This window comes from Melanostigma gelatinosum (genome assembly GCF_949748355.1).
Source record: "Melanostigma gelatinosum genome assembly, chromosome: 6".
Lineage (NCBI taxonomy): Eukaryota > Metazoa > Chordata > Actinopteri > Perciformes > Zoarcidae > Melanostigma > Melanostigma gelatinosum.
In genome coordinates this window covers 16,325,047-16,349,985 of record NC_136639.1, presented here as the reverse complement: position 1 = coordinate 16,349,985, position 24,939 = coordinate 16,325,047, and the positions used below count along the sequence as shown (strand labels likewise).

General features: G+C 41.5%; 7 protein-coding genes across 8 annotated transcripts; 3 read left to right on the top strand and 4 right to left on the bottom strand.

Annotated features, from left to right (window-relative positions):
• The first annotated feature begins 313 nt into the window (after positions 1 to 313).
• Positions 314 to 6,025, top strand: usp30 (ubiquitin specific peptidase 30). The gene is made up of 13 exons (XM_079269525.1): positions 314 to 397; positions 2,069 to 2,178; positions 2,256 to 2,429; positions 2,525 to 2,628; positions 2,743 to 2,841; positions 3,119 to 3,164; positions 3,248 to 3,342; positions 3,456 to 3,515; positions 3,596 to 3,682; positions 3,893 to 3,973; positions 4,186 to 4,408; positions 4,497 to 4,596; positions 4,754 to 6,025. The coding sequence occupies exons 1-13, from the start codon at positions 327 to 329 to the stop codon at positions 5,004 to 5,006; spliced, it is 1,503 nt and encodes a 500-aa protein (XP_079125651.1). The 5' UTR covers positions 314 to 326; the 3' UTR covers positions 5,007 to 6,025.
• A 401-nt stretch (positions 6,026 to 6,426) lies between these two features.
• Positions 6,427 to 8,449, bottom strand: alkbh2 (alkB homolog 2, alpha-ketoglutarate dependent dioxygenase; the record flags this gene model as incomplete). Its single annotated transcript, XM_079269537.1, has 4 exons — positions 8,317 to 8,449; positions 7,112 to 7,416; positions 6,816 to 7,014; positions 6,427 to 6,736 (listed from the first exon to the last, which is right to left on the bottom strand). The coding sequence occupies exons 2-4, from the start codon at positions 7,356 to 7,358 to the stop codon at positions 6,427 to 6,429; spliced, it is 756 nt and encodes a 251-aa protein (XP_079125663.1). The 5' UTR covers positions 7,359 to 7,416; positions 8,317 to 8,449.
• On the top strand, positions 8,058 to 10,250 carry unga (uracil DNA glycosylase a). The gene is made up of 7 exons (XM_079269535.1): positions 8,058 to 8,220; positions 8,525 to 8,719; positions 8,801 to 8,896; positions 9,256 to 9,353; positions 9,449 to 9,537; positions 9,642 to 9,820; positions 9,902 to 10,250. The coding sequence occupies exons 1-7, from the start codon at positions 8,122 to 8,124 to the stop codon at positions 10,040 to 10,042; spliced, it is 897 nt and encodes a 298-aa protein (XP_079125661.1). The 5' UTR covers positions 8,058 to 8,121; the 3' UTR covers positions 10,043 to 10,250.
• Positions 10,251 to 10,917: 667 nt separating this feature from the next.
• pxmp2 (peroxisomal membrane protein 2) lies at positions 10,918 to 12,750 on the top strand. Of its 2 annotated transcripts, none has more exons than XM_079269538.1 (5): positions 10,918 to 11,115; positions 11,523 to 11,645; positions 11,821 to 11,983; positions 12,199 to 12,318; positions 12,429 to 12,750. In XM_079269538.1, the coding sequence occupies exons 1-5, from the start codon at positions 11,006 to 11,008 to the stop codon at positions 12,627 to 12,629; spliced, it is 717 nt and encodes a 238-aa protein (XP_079125664.1). In that variant the 5' UTR covers positions 10,918 to 11,005; the 3' UTR covers positions 12,630 to 12,750. The 2 variants fall into 2 exon arrangements, with proteins under 2 accessions (XP_079125664.1, XP_079125665.1); XM_079269539.1 differs by having other exon boundaries at positions 12,424 to 12,629.
• A 438-nt stretch (positions 12,751 to 13,188) lies between these two features.
• LOC306778143 (polyubiquitin-like) lies at positions 13,189 to 13,915 on the bottom strand. Its single transcript, XM_079269546.1, has 2 exons — positions 13,789 to 13,915; positions 13,189 to 13,677 (listed from the first exon to the last, which is right to left on the bottom strand). The coding sequence occupies exon 2, from the start codon at positions 13,663 to 13,665 to the stop codon at positions 13,192 to 13,194; it is 474 nt and encodes a 157-aa protein (XP_079125672.1). The 5' UTR covers positions 13,666 to 13,677; positions 13,789 to 13,915; the 3' UTR covers positions 13,189 to 13,191.
• Positions 13,916 to 17,821: 3,906 nt separating this feature from the next.
• On the bottom strand, positions 17,822 to 18,664 carry LOC306778144 (polyubiquitin-like). Its single transcript, XM_079269547.1, has 2 exons — positions 18,572 to 18,664; positions 17,822 to 18,460 (listed from the first exon to the last, which is right to left on the bottom strand). The coding sequence occupies exon 2, from the start codon at positions 18,446 to 18,448 to the stop codon at positions 17,975 to 17,977; it is 474 nt and encodes a 157-aa protein (XP_079125673.1). The 5' UTR covers positions 18,449 to 18,460; positions 18,572 to 18,664; the 3' UTR covers positions 17,822 to 17,974.
• A 2,502-nt stretch (positions 18,665 to 21,166) lies between these two features.
• gatc (glutamyl-tRNA amidotransferase subunit C) lies at positions 21,167 to 23,069 on the bottom strand. Its single transcript, XM_079269545.1, has 5 exons — positions 22,724 to 23,069; positions 22,569 to 22,619; positions 21,986 to 22,155; positions 21,722 to 21,825; positions 21,167 to 21,289 (listed from the first exon to the last, which is right to left on the bottom strand). The coding sequence occupies exons 1-5, from the start codon at positions 22,889 to 22,891 to the stop codon at positions 21,228 to 21,230; spliced, it is 555 nt and encodes a 184-aa protein (XP_079125671.1). The 5' UTR covers positions 22,892 to 23,069; the 3' UTR covers positions 21,167 to 21,227.
• Between the last annotated feature and the right edge of the window lie 1,870 nt (positions 23,070 to 24,939).

Genomic DNA, 24,939 nt, shown 5'->3' with positions numbered 1-24,939 from the left:
TAAATAATAAACAAAAACAACATGATGTATACGGTTTAATTCTGATTGGATTTAAGCAACCGTGACTTACAACATACAGTATGTTTGGTATTGTGCATTTGAATGATCTGAATATTATCTTTGAACATGTATAATTGCTGTAATTATTTATTTTAACAAACAAAAATGTTTTTGGAACAATTCATGTTCATTTTAATTCAACTTTATCACATATTCAACAAACATTTTGGTGGTCGGAATGTAAACTGTGAACACATCGGTACGCTCTCCACTTGGTCCGTCCTGCAACATGCCACCAAAGACGGGAGTTCCGCAATGAAAGCAGGATGTTGTGGTGCCGACCAGAAAGCTCAGATAAGCTTGTTGGAGAATTCCTTGGCACTGGACCCATAGTCAGGTAAAACCTCTCCGCTGGCAAAAGACAACTTAAGGTTATTTATAGTGTACGGGGTCAGGGGTAGAGTGGGTCATGACGCCGTACGGTGGACTCAAAGTGTAACATATGCGCAGACAAGGAGGACAAACGGACACTGAGTCCGGTTTAACGTTATAGTTAACGCTACAAAACCTGCTACCGCAGATTCAGAGCAATGCTAAATGTTACCTGTATTTCAGGACAACAGGATATTTATAAAATGAGGCGACACAGTGCGCCGAGGGCAGCTTAACCTCGGTGCTGTAGGTAAGTTAGCCTACACGCTAAAGCTAGCTAGCTCTTGTAATGAATGCGTGTAGGTGGTGTTAGCGGGTTCGTGGTTAACGTTACACGTTAATGAAGTGCGGGTGGTTAGTATCGTTACTTCCAAGATAATGTTGTGCAGAGGCTGAAAAATAATGTAACTAACAAAATGAATAGCATGTCAAGTTTAAGTACTGTGATGCTCGCAGACTAGGCTAAGTTAGAAGAGGCTTTGCTTGATCTGAAGTGGCGTCATGTCTGGTTTTACCACAGATAAACGGCTCAAAGGTTAATAGCTCACATTATTCATGCATTTAGTTTGCATTACGTTACGTATTGTTCTGCCTGTGTCTTAAGGGGAGAGAGAGTATGCAATCATGATAGACAGAAAAAGACAATGTAATAAGTGTTCCCTAAAAGCCCCAAACCTGTGAACAACCCTCCTACTATACACTTCACTGAGGAAGACACTGCTTCATCTGTTGATGAAATCGGAACGCGAGATAACAATACAAAGCTACAAAACACAATGTATACTCAGTAGCCAGTGTTTTAGGTACACTGAGCTGAAACTAATGTGGTCTAATACAACAGCCCTGCAACAAATCGTACTATTATTAAGCTTACAATGTTCAGTTGTTGTAGAAACTGTTTCAGAGAGATGTTGTTGTGCCGTTGAATTGTACTGCATTATATTGAGGTGTGTTGCTGACATTTTGTCCACAACATTTATATCCATGATGGTAGAATCAAATCTGAGTATAACAAATTCAACATCACCCCAAAACTACGGCCTCCTAAATGACCTAAACGTTGCATCAACACCTCTCAGTGTTGAGAGAAGGCAGTAGGTGTGAAAGAGTTTTTAAAAGTATTGATTTTGGCAATAAAAAATAAAAAAGTTTGAACTTGAAGGCAAGGTCTGATGTTACACAGAATAGACCCTGATGTATTTAGCTATATTTTGTCGTACAAAGTACTTTTCTATTGAGTACTTTGAGTATTTTGCTGCAGACCGTGACCATCTTAGTAAGTACACATGTTCTGTTTGAGAGTCGGGGAAGCATTCAGACATATAAAAGAAATACTTTTCTCAATTAAAGATCTATGAAACGTCGACGGAAGGAACATGAACCATAGCCATCTTCCGCTGCAGGCTTTTCTTACCATGCTGGTATTACTGGCATAGATCAACCCAGATACGGCTGTAGGGCACAAAAACACATCGTTATCATTATTGTATTGTCATCAACACAAGTGATATATGAAAGCGTATATTTACCGACCACCATCATGTCTCCTGCTGTTTTTACCCAGAGTGTGTTTTTTTCACTCCTCTCCCTTCAAAGTCATCCGTTGTGCTTCATTAACATGCGGTTGTCTTTTCAGAAATAAGATGATAAAAAACTGGGGTGTCATTGGTGGAATAGCTGCTGCGATTGCAGCTGGAGTATACGTGTTGTGGGGCCCAATTACAGAGAGGAAGAAGAAAAAGAGAGGTAAGAATCAGTACGACGGTGTGATGCACACAGTGTATGTAAAGCGGTAACTTACAATGACTCGTGTTTTCTTCCAGGTATGGTTCCTGGTCTGTTGAATCTCGGTAACACCTGCTTCCTGAACTCGTTGCTTCAGGGTTTGGCAGCATGTCCGTCCTTCATCAGGTGGCTGGAGAGGTTTTCAGGTTCCCCGATGATCCAGTCATGCAAGGACAACCAGCTGTCCACGACCCTGCTTCAGCTTCTCAATGGTATATAACACTGTGATAAGTCACTCGAGCGCAGTGGAGATGCAGTGTTCATTCTTATTTTTAAAAAGGGACGATGTCTGTTTCTGCACTGGTAGCTCTGTCCAGTGATCAGCCTGCGGAGGAAGATGTACTCGATGCCGGGTGCCTCCTGGATGTTCTCAGACTCTACCGGTGGCACATCAGTTCATTTGAGGAGCAGGTTAGTCAATAATCCTGTGAAGTGGTATTTTGTGTTTGTTTCTATAATGCTTGCTACGGTGTTGAATTGAAGTCGTCCTAGTTGTCTTGACTGTGTTGGTTTCTCCGCTCTCAGGATGCACATGAACTTTTTCATGTCCTGACATCGTCTCTGGAGGAGGAGCGGGATCGTCAACCCAAAGTCGCTCACTTGTTTGACATGCAGTCTCTCGAGGCAAGTTACCAACTCCCCAGTTGCATTGTTTCTCAAACAGCTCACAAATATGTCTTGCATGCCGACAACTTCATCATGCTCTGCAGGTCAGGTCAGCGCTTTGGAGCACATGTGCAATGTGGAGGGAAGTTTTTGCACCATTTTTAACCCAAACTCTGCTCACTACACCTTTTAAAGTCAAATCAATTTCAGTATGGGAACTTTAGCCAGTGTTGTAGAAGTGTCAAAAATGACAAATGTGTTACTGTACTCACAGTTATTGTTTGTTTTATACCAGAGCATCCCTGATCAAGTTGAGAAAGCTATGACCTGCAGAAGTCGAGGTAAGGAGACAAAGAAACGATGTTGCCTAGATTATCAAAGCACAAAGGATTGTATTTCATCTGTATTACTTTTTCATTCGCAGCCCCTCTTCATCCCATACCAAGTCCTTGGAAGTCTCAGCATCCTTTTCATGGTCGTTTAACAAGCAATATGTCATGCAAGCGCTGCGAACAGCAAGTGAGTTTGTATGTTGTTGTTGTTGACGGGACAGTGATGAGCAAAGCTAGTTTGTGTCGTTTGACTTAACATTCTTTTGAGGTGATTTTAACCTCTGCTTTGCTTTTGTTTAGAGTCCGGTGCAGTATGACTCATTTGAGAGCCTCTCCCTGTCCATCCCTTTACCTCAGTGGGTAAGCAAAACTGTCACGAACATGTGAATATTAAAATGTATTGTACTATCACTTCTTAATATACATTGTTGTTTCCTCAGGGGAGACCTATCTCTCTAGACCAGTGTCTTCAGCATTTCATCTCCTCTGAAACCATCAAAGACGTGGAATGTGAAAACTGCACCAAGGTACGTTCACTGCAGTGTCATTATTTATTAAATATGTAAGTCACCAAAACCAAAAGATGGGAAACCCTTGTGACAGAACTATCATCAAGTTACTTACATTCACATTCATGTGACTTCAAATACAGACACCAGAAAGGCGTTCGTGTTTTATTACAAAGACACTATTTGGCAGATTTTGTTTCATTTCTGTTTGGGATCATTTCACCTCAGCTTCAACAAGGGAACCCAGTAAACGGGCAAGTTCTGGAAAGCCAGAGGACGACGTTCATTAAACAGCTCAAACTGGGAAAGGTAAGCGTCACTTGTTATGTCACTATGAGCAGATTATTAATTTCCCAAGATGTTATTCACTACGTAGACAATAAGTACTCTGCTGAAGCTTGTTTGCGTCTAATTCAGGGAGAGAAACGTAACGGTAACATTTTAGGTAGATCAGAACTTCCCCTTATTTCTTGATGACACGTTATACGATGTTATCTACTGTATTTTCCTCCTCCTTCTAGCTCCCCCAGTGCCTCTGCATCCATTTACAAAGACTGATGTGGTCCAGTGAAGGAACCCCCATCAAGAGACAGGAGCATGTGCAGTTCACAGAGCATCTCTGGATGGACCGCTACAAACACAATGCTTCCACGCACAGAAGTCAGCGAATCAAATGTGCTCCGAACCCCATGAAGGCAGAAAATTCGGATGATTCCGTGGAAAGGCGGTCTGCTAATGGCACCGGTATGTGTCGTAAACTCCGTCATATCATTCCTGGGTCACGTTCAGCTTGTTTTTTGCCGCCGTACATTTGTTTCATTTTGTTTCCCAGAAGCAGAGCATTGGTACAACAACAACAAACCTTTTACCAACGGAACATGTTCGTCTGTATTTCTTCAGTCTCCTGGCGTGAACCTCACATATGACTACAGGTAAACGTCATGTCAAGGTGCAACAATACAGGGAACTCATGTGAATCAAGCTATCCAGTGTTTTGGTGGTCATCCAAGCCATTCAGAGTTTAGAAACGTGTTTTTTTCCTTTATTTGGCACCACCTGTACATCTAATCCTAGCGTCTGTCCTTCCAGTCCTACCGAGTACTTGTTCCAGCTCACGGCTGTGCTGGTTCACCACGGTGACATGCACTCGGGACATTTCGTCACGTACCGCCGCAGCCCTCCCTCACCTCGCACCTCTTCGCCCATCAGCTCCCAGTGGCTTTGGGTGTCGGACGACTCGGTTCGAAAAGCCAGCCAGCACGAGGTGCTGTCTTCCAACGCCTACCTGCTCTTCTACGAGAGAGTCCGAAGACTGAAGCTGGCTCTGCACTCGGAGGAGTGACCCGAAGCTCAGCAGCCCCACTGACTTCTGCCTTTTCCAGTCAAGCTGTATGTCTTACAACACGGTTACCAACAGTGGAGTCGGACTTTGTGACGATGAGAAATCCATCCTGGAGTTTCTGTAAAGATAACTTTGCGTCACAGCAACGTGTCGGAGGTCATTGAACGATGTATTAAATCCACTTTGCCTGCTGCTCTGATCCAGAGTAGAGGACTCTCGATCCCAAAGATTATGGACCTGCAAGATTTTTAGTCAAATATCTTTGATCATCTAAACTACTTTTCTTTGACAAGTGTAACAACGGGACAAAAAAACAGCCCTGCAATACATTGTTCATGCCACACAAGTTTCTGTGGCATTTTCATGATGCTGTAGATGTTGGTGTTAAATTGAAACGCAATATACTGTAAGGTGTTCCTGTTATTTTGTCCACTGCCTGTATATTACAGACAGACACAGAAAGTAGCCGATTAGGAATTCTTGGAGCTGTTACTTAGAAGTTGTTACGTGTTATGAAGTCAAATGTGTAGACTTGTCCCTCCCTCTGGTTCTCTCTCATCCAATTTGCCAGATCATCAGCAGCAGTGTTTGTGAAACTATTGGCATTAATGTTTCAAGAGGCCAATAGTCCTCACGCTGTCGTGATGTGCAGAGTTGAGGTTAAAGTGCCATGTTATATTCAAGGATCAAGATTTTTTTAACACATGAAGCCGCGTGTGCGACAACTGATATGATGCATCAGAGCCATTTGTAATGGTGTTGATGTGCAACAGTTCAACAGATTATTAGCGATGATCAGCTCTCAGTAAATAAAGCCACAGGGTGACTGCAGGTTTTTGGGCAAGTTCTTCTGAATATTTTGAATTCTGTGTAGCTGCCATCGCTCCAAACCAACTAAGTCAAATTGAGGAATGGCCGGGTGCAAAACCCATTAATGTTTGCAGTTTGCACTAATGTATATTCATGTGAGATTGTGTGTATTTTTTGTGCAATCTGTAAAGGTGATTGTTTTCAGGTATTAAAAATTAAAGCTAACTTGCGCAAGAGTAATTATTTGGTACTTTTGAAATGATATTGTGTGACAGCAGACAGGCTTAAGATCACGCACAGACTTCCTGAAGTGTTCTTGACACTAAATCTCAGTAAGACGGTGAAGCATGCAGCCTTTACTGAGGGGTTTCAGACAAAACATTGTAGAGACAGAAGGTCCATTTTTTTCCCATAATAATAAGTACTATACATCATTTAAAGGAGTTAATGCTCCTGATTGTCAGCGATACATAAACACATTTATGATATGTATCCATGTGCACAGGGACACCAACAGGTTTGTCCTCTTTTTCATCCAAAATTTAGGCCCCACAGTCAAAGGGCTTCTTGGGCACTGGCCCCAAAGGCCTGGGTGAAGATGCCCGCTTGGTCATTTCTTCCTGTCCAGTAGGATGCGTCTGAAGGTGAGGTTGATGCGAGGCAGGGAGATCTTCTTGCGGACAGGGAGGCTGTGGTACCAGAAAGTGTTGGTCGGTGAGTTCATGAGGAGCAAGCTTCCGTGAGCGAGCTCCAGCTTCACAGGGTCGATCTGTCGCAGACTACGTTTCCCCCGAGCATCTCTGTGCCGAAAGATGAAGTCTCGAGCCGCTCCCAGAGAGACGGAGGCGATGGGGCAGAGGGGGTCCAGCTCCTTCTCGTCATCGCGGTGCTCCCCCATGTGATCCTGCCCATCTTTGTACCTGGTGGAGAGAAGACCACTTTCAGCAAGGAGACAAGTCTCAAACTGATCTTCAAACTTGGATTCAGGAATTTCCTCACCTGTTAACCAGAGCAAAGTTAAATGTTTGTCCAGTTGTTTTCGTGACAACGTCCCGAATCTGTTCCAAGGTTGGAGTCCACGGGCAGGCTAAACGTGTCACTCCAGAATAAGTGTAGGTCAGACCTGCATCTCCATATGTGGCCTGCTGTCTCGGTATACTGTGCACCTTTCCAAACACCCGGACCTTTGCTTCTTCCCCTGGAACAAAAACAGAACAGAACAAAAACAGCCGCGATCAATCAACAGCTCTGCCACGTCCGGTCATAACTTTACAGAAGAAGGTTTGATGTTGTACCTGTTGAGTACACCACCTCCTCCTCCAGCTGTTTAAACATGTGGTCTGCTTCCTCTTTGGAGAGCAGCAGAGCATAGTCACAGTCTAGTCCCTCCGACTCTACTTTCTGCCAGGGAACAGGATGAGAGAACTCGTCTTCCTCATCATCCTCCCGCTGCTTCATCCTCTCATCACTCTCCAGTTTGATCCTCTTCTGTGGACGTTTGGCATTGTTGGTGCAGGAGAGTTTATTCACAAACTTTTCCATTGCAGTAACCGGTCGTCTGTGGGACTCTGGGGACCTTGATTTGAGGGGTTTTAAAGACCTGGATGATGCAAAAACGATGGAACATTAAACCCTGGTTTTGTAAATAAATGAAATAAATTATTGTTACGCCATATTTCTCACCATATTCGAATGTAAATAAAAGGCAGGGCGGCAACGAACAGTATTCAAAATCTGTTAACTATTTCCACAATTAATCAATTACTGACTTTGCTGATAAAATGTATAAAACAGTGAAAATGCCAAAGCCCAAGGTATTAGATATTAAAACAGTTCAACATATTCAATATCATATAAAAACAAGTAAAAGTAGCAACTCCTCATATTCAGGAACATTATAAAATGCAAAATGTAATATTATCCAAATTGTCGACTTTCATTTCTGTTCAATGACTTCTTAATCTACCAATTTATTTTAGTTCGGTTTGACAACAGCAAATAAGTTGACATGATCCCTTTACACAATACAGTGTCACATAATCAAGATATATAGTAAATAAAACGTATATTTCTGTTAAATGCTCGGTAGCTTAGCTTCCACAGGCTGTGGTAAACACCACCGTTAGCAACAGTTGGTCTTGAACAGCGCTCAGCTCATTAGCATAACTGTTTCGTCATTTCTTTTTTTGGCGCGAATACTTCAATACCAGTAAAGACTGTGTTTTCTGAGGGGACCACTGCGCGCCTGCATTACCTTAACATAATTAGTTGACAGCTGCTTGCCGCCAAGGTGTTTTTCAACAAAATGATTGGACAAAAAACTATCAACTCGTTTTTTTCGCCTGTGTCGAAGAAGAGAATTTCTAAGGATATAAATGAAGCCGAGGAGGATGCCAAGGACCCGGTGAGCGTCACCTCTACTTCAGTTTGTCAGCTAACATTAAACACGTGTCTAGCTTGTACTGTTAAAACATACCGTTATTAGTATTCAAACACTTACAGTGTACTTGTAACGTCCTATTTAAGACGTTCAGCGTAATCCAAGCTGCGTTCACGAGCACTGCTGTGTTCTTGGTCGTTGTCAAAAGTTGAGCAAAATAGCTTCCACAGCACGAAAAATGTTTGCACTTCATTGTCGACGGTTTCTAAACCGGTCTGCACGCTTCTCACCCGCTGTGTATTTCGTTGAAAACGCGTCAATTGTGCAGAAGAAGCTGAAGTCCGTGGCGGTGGAGCCGTCCAGCCCGCCTCCTGCCCCTCTCTCCTCGGACCAGCTGGACAGGATCGCCCGCAACAAGAAAGCGGCGCTGGAGAAACTCGCCTCTGCTCAAACACCTCCGGACTTTGGGGAAAGCTGGACGGAGGGACTGTCGGAGGAATTTGGAAAACCCTACTTTAAAGAAGTGCGTGAGAGAGAGAGAGTCGTCATGCGGTGTGTCTCTGTGGTTATGAGCTGTTTAAATAACTCCATGTCTCTGCCACAGTTGATGCAGTTTGTTTGTGAAGAGAGGAAACGCTACACCGTGTACCCACCTGCTGAACACGTCTTCACCTGGACTCAGACGTGTGACATCCGAGATGTAAGTGTACCTGCGGTGACCTGAGACACTGTCTGACACCACAGTGTACAGCATTTAATGTTGACATAAACAAACGCACAGACGTTGCAAAGTGCTGTATCACACCAAAGAGAATAATTTAAAGAGACAGAGAACTCATACATTATTTGAAATGTGTACATGCCATAAAATATATAGTTATGAAATCAAGAAGGGCCTTTTCTGAGTCTTTGTTGGAGGCTGTTCCAGAGTCGATCAACAGCAAAAGTTCGGCACAATCGACAGCAGCCTTGACTTTGAAGCAGGAAGTTATCTCTGCTCTGAATGCCCGAAAAATCAAAGTTTGTGTATGTGTGATTTGTCTAATCCCTCTATTGCAGGTCAAAGTGGTGATTCTTGGCCAGGATCCATATCACGGTCCTAACCAAGCCCATGGATTGTGCTTTAGCGTCAAAAGACCAGTGCGTCCTCCGCCCAGGTTAAAACCTTTTCAGTATCCCTGCCTGTGAGCTTGTCAAACTTGAAATCATCCTTTTGACATATTTATCACACCTGTGATCCTTTTCCATCTAGTTTGGAGAACATGTACAAAGAACTGGTGTCGGACATTGAAGGCTTTCAGCGCCCAGGACACGGAGATCTGACTGGATGGTCCAAACAAGGTATTTAAAAAAACAAAAAGCAGTTTACGCAACCTTGTACAGCAAGAGATCAGTTGGTCTTTACCTCACCTGCCGCCTTCTCCGTCTGTCACCTCGCCCGTCAGGTGTGTTGTTGCTCAACGCTGTGTTGACTGTCCGAGCGCACCAGGCCAACTCCCACAAAGACAGAGGCTGGGAGACGTTCACTGACGCCGTGGTGCAGTGGCTCAGCAACAACCTGGAAGGCCTTGTCTTCATGCTTTGGGGGTCTTATGCTCAGAAGAAGGGAGCTGCTATTAACAGGGTGGGTCTACTCTGTTGTTTTTAAACCAAAGCCTTTTCAATAACCTTCATGCATCTAACTTTCTGTTCTCTCTGTCTGTAGAAACGCCACCACGTCCTGCAGACTGTGCATCCTTCTCCCTTGTCTTCTCATAGGGGATTTTTTGGATGCAAGCATTTCTCAAAGGCCAACGAGCTGCTAAAGAAATCTGGAAAGTCTCCCGTAAACTGGAAGGAACTGTAGGATTTTATTCATGTTTTCTTACATATATGTTGGTGACCTACAGACCAAAACCCACCCATAAGCTTTCACAGTTTCCTCTTTTTACAAAACTGTATGTGCAGAGATTTCTTTATGAGTTCATGTTGGCAGTTTAAACTGTGTTGTGCTATACACTGACTCTTTCTTGAATGCCTTTTCTAAAACCGTTTGTTCAACATTGTAAATATTAGTTTTTTACTTTTTATTGAACGTTTTTAATTAAAGTGGTTCCAAAAAGTTGTTTCATATTCATGTCTCGTGCAGCCTAATCTAAAATAGCCTAACTTCCTCAGATCTCATAGAGCAGATGTAGTGCTGTCCATGTTCCACTGATGAGTGTCACCACTTTGTCATCTTTTTGGTATCGAAAAAAACTTGTTTAAATGCACAAGGCTTAGAAAGCAAAGCCGTCGGTAGGAAATGTACTGTGGAGGTAGAATTGACGGAGAGAAAAATACTAAAAGATTATTGTTATTTTGTCTTTGTCATAGCCTTTCACACAGTTGTACTGATGAAGATGCCTGCATTATTGTAGGGTGGCAGGGCCCTAGTAGTTAAAGTTTCAGTTTTATTTGACAAACTGGTTAACATGGGGTCAATTACAATGCAAAGCTCAGCAATAAAACAATAGTCACAAATAAGATAAAATGACAAAGGTAAGGTAGAAAGACGATAAGGAAAAGTGATGGCATAAGACACAGATATATATAAATGAAGATTATGTGTAAAAGTAAGACACTATAGTAGTAAAGACGCGAGCTCACTGTTATTCTTCAACTGATCATCTTTGTCGGCTGTTTCTGACGTCGACTTGAAGGCGTGGCTCCGTCAGTGACGCGATGCTGTTTGCAGGAAGCAGCTGCTCCTTTTCAACTCCGCTGCTGTCAGTGCTGTTCGTCTCGTGGTGGTAATGTTTGTACAGTTCAACTAATTGTACAACTGACAATGGCCGTGGAGAGCCTGCCTGTGCGGAATGCGTCCGTTTCTATCCGTTTACTACAACAATATCTGGTTCTTCTGAAGAAATATCCCGTCCTTACTAAGTCTGTAACGAGGTCTGTAGCTCTGTTAGTTCAGTGGCTGTCAACAGTGGTTGTTGTTCTGCAGCCTGGTGCCTGTTTTGTGTTGTGTTTCCTCTGTTTGACGGTCAGAAATGACATGTTCCGATGTACTAAAGGACTGGCTAAGAGAAAATGCAGTTTATTAACTTAGTGTTTGCTACATATCGCCATTTGTTATCAGCTCTTACTGTATTGTTGACTTCAAAGTTAGTCCAAGGGGCCACTTTGTTTGCACTGACAACTGGCTGCCCTTCTGTGGGCTTTAGCCAATCAGCATCATGCACATAAAACCTCCCCTAACAACTTAATGACACTTATTTGATTTGATTGGACTACCTGATCATGAATCTACCTGTTGCATATTAATAGTTGTGTTCGTTGTGTGTCCTTGATATTTTCAGTGGCATCCTCACAGCTTTAGGAAATCTTCTGTCTCAGATTTTGGAAGCCAAAAAAAAGGCCAACAATGGAGCCCTGGTCCACCAGATTGACCCAGCTGGAGCTGCACGCTATGCCATTTATGGGTGAGACTAAATACAGAAACATAATTGAGGGTTGACTTGCTATAGTCATGGCTCATGTGCAGCAAGAAAGTGAATGTAATGGCATGTTCCTGTTAGTCTAGAGTCTCAGACATTATAATATACATAAAATACAAACATGTTTGGAGTAATATTATTCCCTGGTTGTCTATTTCAGGTTGGTTATTACAGGACCGTTGAGCCATTACTTTTACCAGCTGATGGAAGTGTGGATGCCCAGCACAGACCCGCTCTGCATTGTGAAACGTCTGCTGCTGGATCGGCTTGTTTTTGCCCCCGGCTTTCTGCTCATTTTCTACTTTGTTATGAACATCCTGGAGGTAGGTCATCTGAGAAACTCTCCCTCCTCATCTCATTGAAGAGGCACTCCAGCAATTTGATAATGCACTGGCAGAAAGTTGGGATGATTGCAAGAGACGTGCATATTTATATATATAAATATATATATATTTTTTATATTAAAAAAAAGATTTGTCAAATTGTGCAGCAAAGGATGAATAAAAGTACATATATAATCATTCCAATCTATATTCAGGCTAAAGGGTGGAGAGACTTTGAGAAGAAGATGAGAGGAAGTTACTGGACTGCTTTAAAGATGAATTGGAAAGTGTGGACTCCCTTCCAGTTCATCAATATCAACTTTGTGCCTGTTCAGGTATGCATTCCACTGGCATCCTGTCACTGAACAAATGATGAGTCACATAGTGACACTCCTTAATGGTAATCCCCGTCTCTTCCTGTGTCTGTTTTCTGCTGACAGTTCAGAGTGCTGTTTGCCAACTCGGTCGCCTTATTTTGGTACGCCTACCTTGCATCTGTGAGGAAATGAAGCTCCGCGAGATTTCCTCCCTGAAAATGAATCTGGAGGAAACTGGTTCTTCACTGTGGCTTCAGCATTTGGCTGTTTACTCTGCTGTTTATATACTGGACAATAATTCTCACATACAGTGGAATGAATTAATTTGAGTTCAAGCCATTCTAACATGCTCCTATGATTGTTATGTTTGTAATTACAGACCACACTACATTTATTTTTATGGAGCACTGACAAAGACTTATAAGATGTAATAATAAACACTGAATTGTATGACCGAGAAACTCTCTTAATAGCTGGAATAATGTTCATTTTAAAACAATGCTTCAGTGGGACTTTCTGGTTCCTTCTGGATCCTTCTGGTTGTGGTCTGTACAGGGTACAGCTCCACCCCTGAGCAGAGGAAACGGTAGGCCTGCAGGAAATGTGAGGAGACGTGCAAATTTACATTTGAAAAGTTTTATTTGTTTTTAACAGTGTCCAGTTAACATAATGCAGCGTTGGGTGTAGAACTTATTTGTACTGCCAAAGCCTGTTGCTTAAGAATAAACACGTTTTTAAGATGTTACGGAATACAGCAGAATGCAGAGGAATGTGTTGATTTTTCCAAATGAAAATACAAATAAATTAAAATGAAAAAAGGCATTTAAAGCTATCTGATTAATTTAAAGCTAAAGGAATGTTCAGAAGATCATCTATGAACCAGAAGTGTCCTCAGCCTCCTCTCAGGCGGAGATTCAGGTCGATGGTGCTCATCGCTTCGACGTTGTAGTCTGAGAGTTTAGATCCGGGCTCCGTCATCTCTCGGCCCTGGTGGATGAGCCTCTGCTGGCTCTCCGGGATATTCTCTCTGCACTTGACCCGGCTCTTGAAGTGGTCCACCGTCTCGTCGGGTGTGATGTCATAGGTGCTCAGCTTCCCCTTTTCGTTTCTGAGGAACACCTGCACGGTCGCAGGCTGGATCACCAGCAGGGACACGCTGGCGCCGGGACCAACACCGTAGTCGCCAACGGGCCTCGAGTCGTCGCTGAGGGGAGTGTTCACCCCGTTTATGAAGACCAGCTTCTGCGTCTGAGAGGGAACTCCTAGTTCCTGCTGGATCCGTGTCTTCAGAGAGCCCACTGTGTCACCTGGGTTCACACTCATTTTACGGGAAGTCCCATTCAGCATAATGATGTTTATATCCATGATGAAAGAGTCCTGAAACATCATTCAATACATTATTGAAATTAGTATATGAGGAACAAAAAACTATTTCCACTGAAGTACCACGGTGTGTTTCTATCAGCGTTGACAAAGACAGATTCTTACCTTGTGATCACTTTAGTAAATTCTTCTGGACAGCTTCAGGTCTTCAGACGGTGAGAGGAAAACAGAGGATGCTCTGGAGCAGCTGTGCCCACAGTTTATATGCAGTCTGCCTCAGCTGATCGACTCCCTCCCCTTTACTAAGATTCGTTTTCCCTTCACGAACTCGATAACTTTCGGTTTCTATTCTCCCATTAGGACTCTGCTGTTACGCGCGCTGCATCTTGATCATAACACAGCCTTGTGGCATGTTTATGCATTTACGAGGTCAAATCAGTTCCGCCCGGTTGAAATAAAGGCAAGACCATTTCTGACGATACCTGACAAACACGTCATAGTCTCTTGAGACTAATATCACATGATATCACATTTTCTTTGGAAACAAAACAGAAAGTGAGAGAACAGTAGGAATTAAGTATTGTTTTAGTTTTTTTTATTAGTCAAAATTAAACAACACTAGAATGAAAATAGGACACACTATCATGATCATAATGTAAATCCCAAATTAAAACAATGTACTGCTTGCACTGAATCCTCTCATATCACAGGTTGCCAACACACTGCTCACTCACAATTCACATCAAATAATACTGAAACAAAACCAGGATCGATCAATACTGCAACCGTCAAATGAAACTGAAAAACAACAAATCTAAATGCACGTCCAGGTTTTTATTTTACACACCAAATGAGAACAAATTAGTAATACACGTCATAATTCTGAGTGTTTCAGCATGGCGGCCCTCTCCTCCCTCTTTGGTAAAGGGATATTTCCTGTGATGAGAAAAATAAACAGTAGTTAAGGATCTTCACATTTACAAACAATAACAGAATAACAAAGTTACATCATAATTAAGTTGAGATTCGATTCAACTTTGTCATTCCAGAGTAATGGTCAGAGTACATATAGTGTAAATAGTGGAGATATGAAAACACTAAGATATGTACAGTGTGAGCACTTATGAACATGAACAGGAGTTGCAGAATTATAAAGTGCAGGTATAAGACAGCAGTCTACAAATGAACTCGAAAAAGCATTTCCTGCTGAAAATGTGTTGGAATGCTGAAAACTGAAATTAATCGCAAAAACATTGCTGAAAATAGATATCCAATTCAAAAACAAATTGCAAAAAGCTTAATAATTCAAAAAGTTTAAAGATTACAAATATGAAAAGTCATATCACACCTCTCCTGAAAGAGCTGAACATTTTGATATTTGAACAGTTTCTGTGGCTTAAAAAAATTCATCAGTGGTGATATTTGTAGTAGTATAAGTTGGAGTGTAAGTATTATCAGTAGAAGTATTAGTAGCATTAGAATAAGTACTAGTCGTAGTAGTAGTGATATTTGTAGTAGTAGTAGAAGTTGTAGTTGTAGTAGAAGTATTATTAGTAGTAGAAGTATTCGTAATTAGAAGAAGTAGTTGAAGACGTAGTATCAGTAGTCATAGTAATAGCTGTAGTATTGGTCGGAGTATTTAATATCACAGTAGTAGTAGTAGTAGTACTAGTAATGGCAGTAGAATATGTAGCAGTAGTACTAGTAGCAGTCGTACTAATAGCTGTAGTAGTATTACTACTTTTAGTAGCATGAATAGCAGTAGTAGTAGTAGTAGCAGTTGTCGTATAAGTAATAGTAGTAGTGGTAGTAATAGCAGTAGTGGTAGTAATAATATTGATGTAGCAGTAATAGCAGTAGCAGTAGTAGTAATAGTAGCAACAGCAAAAGTTATCATAGAAGTAGTAGTAGCAGTAGTAGTAATACTATATTAGCAGCAGCAGTAGTAGTTGTCGCAGTATTAGTAAGAGCATTCATTTTTTAAACAAAAAAGCTTTTTTGAACTTGTTTAAATACAGTTAATCCATGGGGCTTTTATTTTGAAAGGGTGGTGGACACAACAAAGACACAACAAAGGAACAACAAAGACACAACAAAGACAACAAAGACACAACAAAGACACAACAAAGGAACAACAAAGGAACAACAAAGACACAACAAAGACACAACAAAGGAACAACAACGACACAAAGGAACAACAAAGACACAACAAAGACACAACAAAGACAACAAAGGAACAACAACGACACAACAAAGACACAACAACGACACAACAAAGACACAACAAAGACACAACAAAGACACAACAAAGACACAACAAAGGAACAACAAAGGAACAACAAAGACACAACAAAGGAACATCAAAGACACAACAAAGACACAACAAAGACACAACAAATGAACATCAAAGACACAACAAAGACACAACAAAGGAACAACAAAGACACAACAAAGACACAACAAAGGAACATCAAAGACACACATACACAACAAAGGAACAACAAAGACACAAAGGAACATCAAAGACACAAAGACACAACAAAGGAACATCAAAGACACAAAGGAACAACAAAGACACAACAAAGACAACAAAGGAACAACAACGACACAACAAAGACACAACAAAGGAAGAACAAAGACACAACAAAGGAACAACAAAGGAACAACAACGACACAACAAAGACACAACAAAGGAACAACAAAGACACAAAGGAACATCAAAGACACAAAGACACAACAAAGGAACATCAAAGACACAAAGGAACAACAAAGACACAACAAAGACACAACAAAGACACAACAAAGACAACAAAGGAACAACAACGACACAACAAAGACACAAGAAAGGAACAACAAAGACACAACAAAGACACAACAAAGACACAACAAAGGAACAACAAAGGAACAACAAAGACACAACAAAGGAACAACAAAGACACTTATACTACTACAAATATCACCACTGATGAATTTTGTTTAGCCACAGAAACTGTTCAAATGTCAAAATGTTCAGCTCTTTCAGGAGAGTTGTGATATGACTTTTCATATTTGTAATCTTTAAACTTTTTGAATTATTCAGCTTTTTGCAATTTGTTTTTGAATTGGATATCTATTTTCAACAATGTTTTTGCGATTCATTTCAGTTTTCAGCATTCCAACGCATTTTCAGCAGGAAATGCTTTTTCTAGTTAAGTTTTTTATCATAGTTTTATTTATTTATCATCTCAATAATCATAAAATCAACACTAATGTTTCAAAATAAATGTATTCAGGTTGTTTCCTTACCTGGTGGTGCCACAAAATATTCTTAAACAACAACTTAATGACACGTGTTTCATTTGATTGGACTACCTGATCATGAATCTACCTGTTGCATATTAATAGTTGTGTTCATTGTGTGCCCTTGATATTTTCAGTGGCATCCAGTGGCAGCAAGTGTGGACTCCCTTCCAGTTCATCAATATCAACTTTGTGCCTGTTCAGGTGCATTCCACTGGCATCCTGTCACTGAACAAATGATGAGTCACATAGTGACACTATGGTAATCCCCGTCTCTTCCTGTGTCTGTTTTCTGCTGACAGTTCAGAGTGCTGTTTGCCAACTCGGTCGCCTTATTTTGGTACGCCTACCTTGCATCTGTGAGGAAATGAAGCTCCGCGAGATTTCCTCCCTGAAAATGAATCTGGAGGAAACTGGTTCTTCACTGTGGCTTCAGCATTTGGCTGTTTACTCTGCTGTTTATATACTGGACAATAATTCTCACATACAGTGGAATGAATTAATTTGAGTTCAAGCCATTCTAACATGCTCCTATGATTGTTATGTTTGTAATTACAGAGCACACTACATTTATTTTTATGGAGCACTGACAAAGACTTATAAGATGTAATAATAAACACTGAATTGTATGACCGAGAAACTCTCTTAATAGCTGGAATAATGTTCATTTTAAAACAATGCTTCAGTGGGACTTTCTGGTTCCTTCTGGATCCTTCTGGTTGTGGTCTGTACAGGGTACAGCTCCACCGCTGAGCAGAGGAAACGGTAGGCCTGCAGGAAATGTGAGGAGACGTGCAAATTTACATTTGAAAAGTTTTATTTGTTTTTAACAGTGTCCAGTTAACATAATGCAGCGTTGGGTGTATAACTTATTTGTACTGCCAAAGCCTGTTGCTTAAGAATAAACACGTTTTTAAGATGTTACGGAATACAGCAGAATGCAGAGGAATGTGTTGATTTTTCCAAATGAAAATACAAATAAATAAACAATTTAAAAAAGGCATTTAAAGCTATCTGATTAATTTAAAGCTAAAGGAATGTTCAGAATATCATCTATGAACCAGACGTGTCCTCAGCCTCCTCTCAGGCGGAGATTCAGGTCGATGGTGCTCATCGCTTCGACTTCGTAGTCTGAGAGTTTGGACCCGGGCTCCGTCATCTCTCGGCCCTGGTGGATGAGCCTCTGCTGGCTCTCCGGGATATTCTCTCTGCACTTGACCCGACTCTTGAAGTGGTCCACCGTCTCGTCGGGTGTGATGTCATAGGTGCTCGTCTTCCCCTTGTCGTTTCTGAGGAACACCTGCACGGTCGCAGGCTGGATCACCAGCAGGGACACGCTGGCGCCGGGACCAACACCGTAGTCGCCAACGGGCCTCGAGTCGTCGCTGAGGGGAGTGTTCACCCCGTTTATGAAGACCAGCTTCTGCGTCTGAGAGGGAACTCCAAGTTCCTGCTGGATCCGTGTCTTCAGAGAGCCCACTGTGTCAAGTGGGTTCACACTCATTTTACGGGAAGTCCCATTCAGCATAATGATGTTTATATCCATGATGAAACAGTCCTGAAACATCATTCAATACATTATTGAAATAAGTATATGAGGAACAAAAAACTATTTCCACTGAAGTACCACGGTGTGTTTCTATCAGCGTTGACAAAGACAGATTCTTACCTTGTGATCACTTTAGTAAATTCTTCTGGACAGCTTCAGGTCTTCAGACGGTGAGAGGAAAACAGAGGATGCTCTGGAGCAGCTGTGCCCACAGTTTATATGCAGTCTGCCTCAGCTGATAGACTCCCTCCCCTTTACTAAGATTCGTTTTCCCTTCACGAACTCGATAACTTTCGGTTTCTATTCTCCAAACATGACTCTGCTGTTACGCGCGCTGCATCTTGATCATAACACAGCCTTGTGGCATGTTTATGCATTTACGAGGTCAAATCAGGACCGCCCGGTTGAAATAAAGGCAAGACCTTTTCTGACGATACCTGACAAACACGTCATAGTCTCTTGAGACTAATATCACATGATATCACATTTTATTTGGAAACGAAACAGAAAGTGAGAGAACAGTAGGAATTAAGTATTGTTTTATTTTTATTAAATTCAAAGTGAAACAACACTAGAATGAAAATAGGACACACTATCAAGATCATAATGTAAATCCCAAATTAAAACAATTGTTGGGGTCTGATAAATGGCTTCAACATGTGCTGTGGACAAAGACAATCAGGCCTTCGTTTTTCAAGCAAAGGTCTCATCCTGACTTGTAGTTTGAGGAGAGCAAAGGGATTTCACACTCAGGTGTGAATTCCCCCCCCCCAAATAACCATGGTAACCGCGGCAATCTCATTGGCCGAGAGCCAAGAGACCCCAGGACCCCTGTGGTTCGACCTCTGTTCTATAAAACTATCTGCTGCCCCCACTTCTATGCTTTTTCCCGTCGACCTCCGTCGAACAGGGAGCACACCACGCTCTCTTCGCTCGGACACCCCCGTCCAGGCAACAGAAGAACCAACTTTCCCCGCCAGCGCAACGCTGGCCACGAGGAAGCCCCTCGAACCCTCATCAAACCCTGACAGGTCACGAGCCATTTCGCTGGACGAAACAGCCCGCGATAACGAATCTGCATCAGCATTCGTTCAGTGCTCTCCGCTTTTCTTTTTATTTTGTGCACAAACCGGCACAGAGGAGCCGACGAAGCCTCGCTCCTCTCCTGACCGATGATTACCGGCAAGACGCACAGACCACGTCGTCTCAACCGAAGTTAAACTGTCCTCCCTGCAGCGAGGATCGTCTGCGTTTCGCTCCAGAGCGAGCTCACGCCACGAAGGCACAGCGCCCGCTGCAAAGCCGCGCTGCAAGCAGCCCCCCCCCCTGTCCCCCTTCCCGACGAGGAAGACGGACCACTTTGCCACAAACACTTCCACGTTGCAACGAAGCATCTACAAGTAAGATTCTTGGCATTTGGGCATAGCTTAGCTTAAATTAACTTAAGTTTAATTCAGGCCATTCATGTATATGTTGATATTCCCGTGTTTTTGTGTGTTTAAGACTGTCGCGTGATATTGAGGTATTACGCAATCATTACGGAGCAGAGAAGCTCCGCTGTATGTGTGTATCAACTATGACTGTTTGCTTGGGATTTATTTGATTTCTTTTCATTCATTGTCTTCCACTCCGGGTGGAAGTTCTCTTTTCATTAACTCGACTCGGTGAGTGAGCTGAGGTGCGTGGTTTATCACGGCATAAGTTACCGGCAGTTCCAAGACGACAGCGGTATATTTATGCATGATAGAACCGGCAAGCAGGCTCCCTACCACATCGCACGCCGAAGCGTGATTCACTTCGAGTTCTTGCTCCCTTTTTCTCTTTCCTCCTTTCACGAAACACACACACACACAGCTCATAGTTCTACCCCTGGGGAACCCCGTTCAAACGAGCCTCACATCACGTGCTGCCCAGGCACACGTGAGTACATACAGCAGCCTAACTGCCATTTTGGTCCGCGTCACTCGACTCCGCCATCTTTGTAGTTTTTAGCTGTAGTTCTTAAGGCCCCTCCCCTTTGGCCCGCGTCACTCGACGCCGCCATCTTTGTAGTCTTTAGCGTAGCTGTAAGACTCCTTCCTGTTCACCCACACACACACACATACACACACAGACATACACCCTCATACACACACAGACATACACCCTCATCCATTTTATTCATTCTTTAGTTTAGGCATATAAAATTGTATGATAACGTTTGTTGGTTGCAATATTAATTGATTTGATCATTTGTTATTTTGATTCAATAAACTCTGTTATACTTTCAGGAGCAGTCGTCTGTGATTACTTGTGCATATGTATTTGATAAGACTGTATGTAGTAGCCTGTGCTCGAACTTAAAACCTTCACTGTCACTGAATGTATAGTCATACGCAGACTATTGACATTATGAGTGACTACTAATTATGAGACTTAGTTTTATCGTTTGGTTATTGGTCCCTGTTCGCAGGGTGGTGCCCCGTTTATATTAATAATCATTAATAATTGTTACATACATCAATAATTCTATTGATGTCAAGAATTCTGTTTCTTAAATGCTGATAACCCAAACACGCTCCTTTAGATCCCAACACAATGTACTGCTTGCACTGAATCCTCTCATATCACAGGTTGCCAACACACTGCTCACTCACACCTCACATCAAATAATACGGAAACAAAACCAGGATCTATCAATACTGCAACCGTCAAATGAAACTGAAAAACAACAAATCTAAATGCACGTCCAGGTTTTTATTTTACACACCAAATGAGAACAAATTAGTAATACACGTCATAATTCTGAGTGTTTCAGCATGGCGGCCCTCTCCTCCCTCTTTGGTAAAGGGATATTTCCTGTGATGAGAAAAATAAACAGTAGTTAAGGATCTTCACATTTACAAACAATAACAGGATAACAAAGTTGCATCATAATTAAATTGAGATTCGATTCAACTTTGTCATTGCAGAGTAATGGTCAGAGTACATATCGTGTAAATAGTGGAGATATGAAAACACTAAGATATATACAGTATGAGCACTCATGAACATGAACAGGAGTTTCAGAATTATAAAGTGCAGGTAGACAGCAGTCTACAAATGAATAAACTAAAAGGTGAGATATACAGTGAGGACTGTAGTATAAATATTTATGATACGTGCATGTGTGTAAGTCATTAGGCAGTGAGGCTTTATTAAGTTTTTTATTATAGTTTTATTTATTTATCATCTCAATAATCGTGAAATCAACAATGTTTCAAAATAAATGTATTCAGGTTGTTTCCTTACCTGGTGGTGCCACAAAATATTCTCCAACTGTGTTTTTGGAGAGATGAAGCAGTTCTTCAGCGCAGTCTCCTTCCATCACGACATCGTCCCTCAGTTGTAATGCCCTGAATGTGCATGGACATAAACATAATCACATTAATACAACAGGCTTCACAAGAGTTTAAAATGAGTTGTTGCTCATTTGTTATATGCTATTTGTTTCTAACTGTGATTAAAAGGCCCACATGCAAAATACAGTGTTTTACATTAACTGCCTGTACATACCTGTCCTCCAGAACTGAATCCATCGGTTCAACCCCTGACGTGTCAAGAACATGAAGCTGATCTGCAAATCGTATGGCTTTCTCCAAACAGGCCAGTCCCTGTTTGGTGCGGAAATCAACCAAGGCCAGTCGCTCCAGTTTGTCCACCAGTTCAGCAGGGATATGGGCAGGCTGAAATCAAAACGTGTTGCTTAGAAATGTATGTGGGACAGTTTATTTTCACTGTTGCTTTAAGAATGTCTTTAACTGTAAGTAACCATTGAATAAAGTTATTACATCCACTAATAACATCTAATCAGCAAACACTGTGCCCATAATTTGACCTTTGGTCTTTGGTAATCTCTAACAGAGAAAAACAAAATACAAAAAAAACGAAGTTACAGCCTTTATAGTAAGACATTCCCTTCCTGTTTTACTAATCCTCTGCCGCATTAGTAAAGGACTTTATATTGGCCAGTGTGACCCAATATTTCAACCATTATTTTAAATTCTGACATGAATTTCACAGCGTTATTAGGTCACCAAGCCTTACTCAACCCAAGTACTGTATTGTGTTCACATTCAGCCAGCCATGGGGATATTACCGGGGGAAGCTGGTCCTCTGGTATTAGTTCCCATGTAGCCACCTCTGGTACCTAATAGAGGAGACACAGGCAACAAGACTGACAATCAATGTTCTGCTTTGGCTGCAGAATAAACCGACTGCGATTCATATAATAATCATTGACCTTTAATTTACCTTGGAGTGATGATTCCTCAACAGACGCGTTACATGTGTGACGTGGCTCTGGATCTCCACGTTTGTTATTGAGTGTCTATCGTTTGTTAACAGGTTAAATGAAGGCCGAGGCATTCTCATTGACAAGCCACGACATGTGCATTTAGCAGCGAGACTAAACAAGGACATTTTGAGGACAGTTAGATAACCAGCTGCGCACGCAATTTTATAAAAAAGTGTGTCACATTTTTTAGTATTTAATAACTCACCAGGAGGATCAATGCTGGGGTCTAAACCACAGACTGTGTACAGGGCGAGAGTAGCATAAATATAGCTAACGACTAGCCTTAGCTAGCCTGGGAGGTAAAACCTATGGGTAAAGCGAGAGGTTTAACTTCCACTTCCTTCCGTCTTCCGTGCTCACAGCGCAACAGTGATAATCATAATAGTAGATTCATTATCGACATTGTACTTCACGCATACAGAGCGCCCGGATAGCTCAGTCGGTAGAGCATCAGACTTTTAATCTGAGGGTCCAGGGTTCAAGTCCCTGTTCGGGCGTAAGTAGTTTTTCACTATAAGTGTAACGAATAGTGTCTAAACTCATGAAAATCTCAACTTCTCGTTTCGCTAAAAAATTCCCAGACATCACCACAATTCTCCACAATTCTCCATCTTTTCGCAACATATCAACTTTGAGTATCAGTATATTTATAAAGCTGCCGATGACAGGTTGACACTTCCACTCCTTCACCCGAGGGCGCAGACATTTCATTGTTGAAGTTGGCTATGGATAGGGAGAATATATTTTCATAAAATATTACAAACTATTACCATTTTGCTTTATGCCAGTCACAGTAAACCCCTCTTTTTTTTAAATGTTCATTTATCACATAAAAAATAATATTTGACATATTGTAAACGATTGGTAATCACCTACAAATTGATCCCCAACGTCATGGGGTTACGAAGCCCGGATGGCTCTCCTTGTAGCCCGTGAGTCGAACTAATTCTTGGTTGTGAAAGCCAATCACCGTTCAGTCTGTAACCACAAATCAACCAGGAAGTGACCGCTGTGGCCAATCGGCGCTCGTATCGCAACCAAGAATCAACCAAGAATCAACCACGAATTGACCAATTTTATCTATTATCTATCGTCTATTTTACAAAAGCAAGCACGCATAAGAGAGAGTGTGATCAATTGCTATGTGATCCCAGCTGTGTCAAGCTGCTGCGTCACAGTCGTGATCACATAGCAATTGATCACTCTTGTGTATTAGTGCTTAAAGGTACAATGTGTGTAGCATTATGTGGGATGTATGAGTAGAAATGAAATCTAACATTCATAACTATGTTTTCATTCGTGTATTATCACTCAGTTATTTTTGTATTCGTATTTTCATCCGCTGTTATGTTGACACGAAGATATGCTCAGATATGCTTGTGAAAATGCAATGTGTTGAAAGTGTTATTATCGTATGGACGAGCGAGGCAAACTCAGCGGCTCACGTCACCACCACAGTTATTTTATGTTTTCCTAGGTCCTTCAAATGAATACCCGACTTCATAGACTCATGAAGCCCGGATAGCTCAGTCGGTAGAGCATCAGACTTTTAATCTGAGGGTCTAGGGTTCAAGTCCCTATTCGGGCGGAAATTTTTGTTTTACTTTTCAGACTGAAGGTACTGTGGCAAGGCAAGTTTATTTGTAAAGCACATTTCAACAACAAGGTAATTCAAAGTGCTTCACATAAAACCATTAAAAGCATCAAAACATAAGGCAAAAGAAAAGGAGATTTAAAAACATTCATTGAAACATTAAAAACAGTCATTAAAACATTAAAAAGCTAAAAGTAGAATAAAAGTTGCAGTGCAGTTTAAGAAATAGAATACAGGAGTAAAATGCAGAAATGCAGGAAATTGATTAATATCCTTGAATCTTAAAGCTGCTCCATAATTGATTGATAATTGACCTCTGTAAGTAATGTAGGAGGATGAAGACTTGAAGAATGAACCTGTGAAGTAAGTCTTGAAATGTTCAGGAATTCCCTTCACCTGAAAGTATCTAATAAATAAAAAGACATATTTGATAAATATTGATGTCATAAATAGTAACAAACTGAAGTTAAATAAGAATAATAATAATTCCACGGAATTTTGGAGCTGACAATTTGAGGAATCTCAACAGACTACATTTTATTTTGATTCATTTTAGATAAATCCTGAAGGTATGATTTT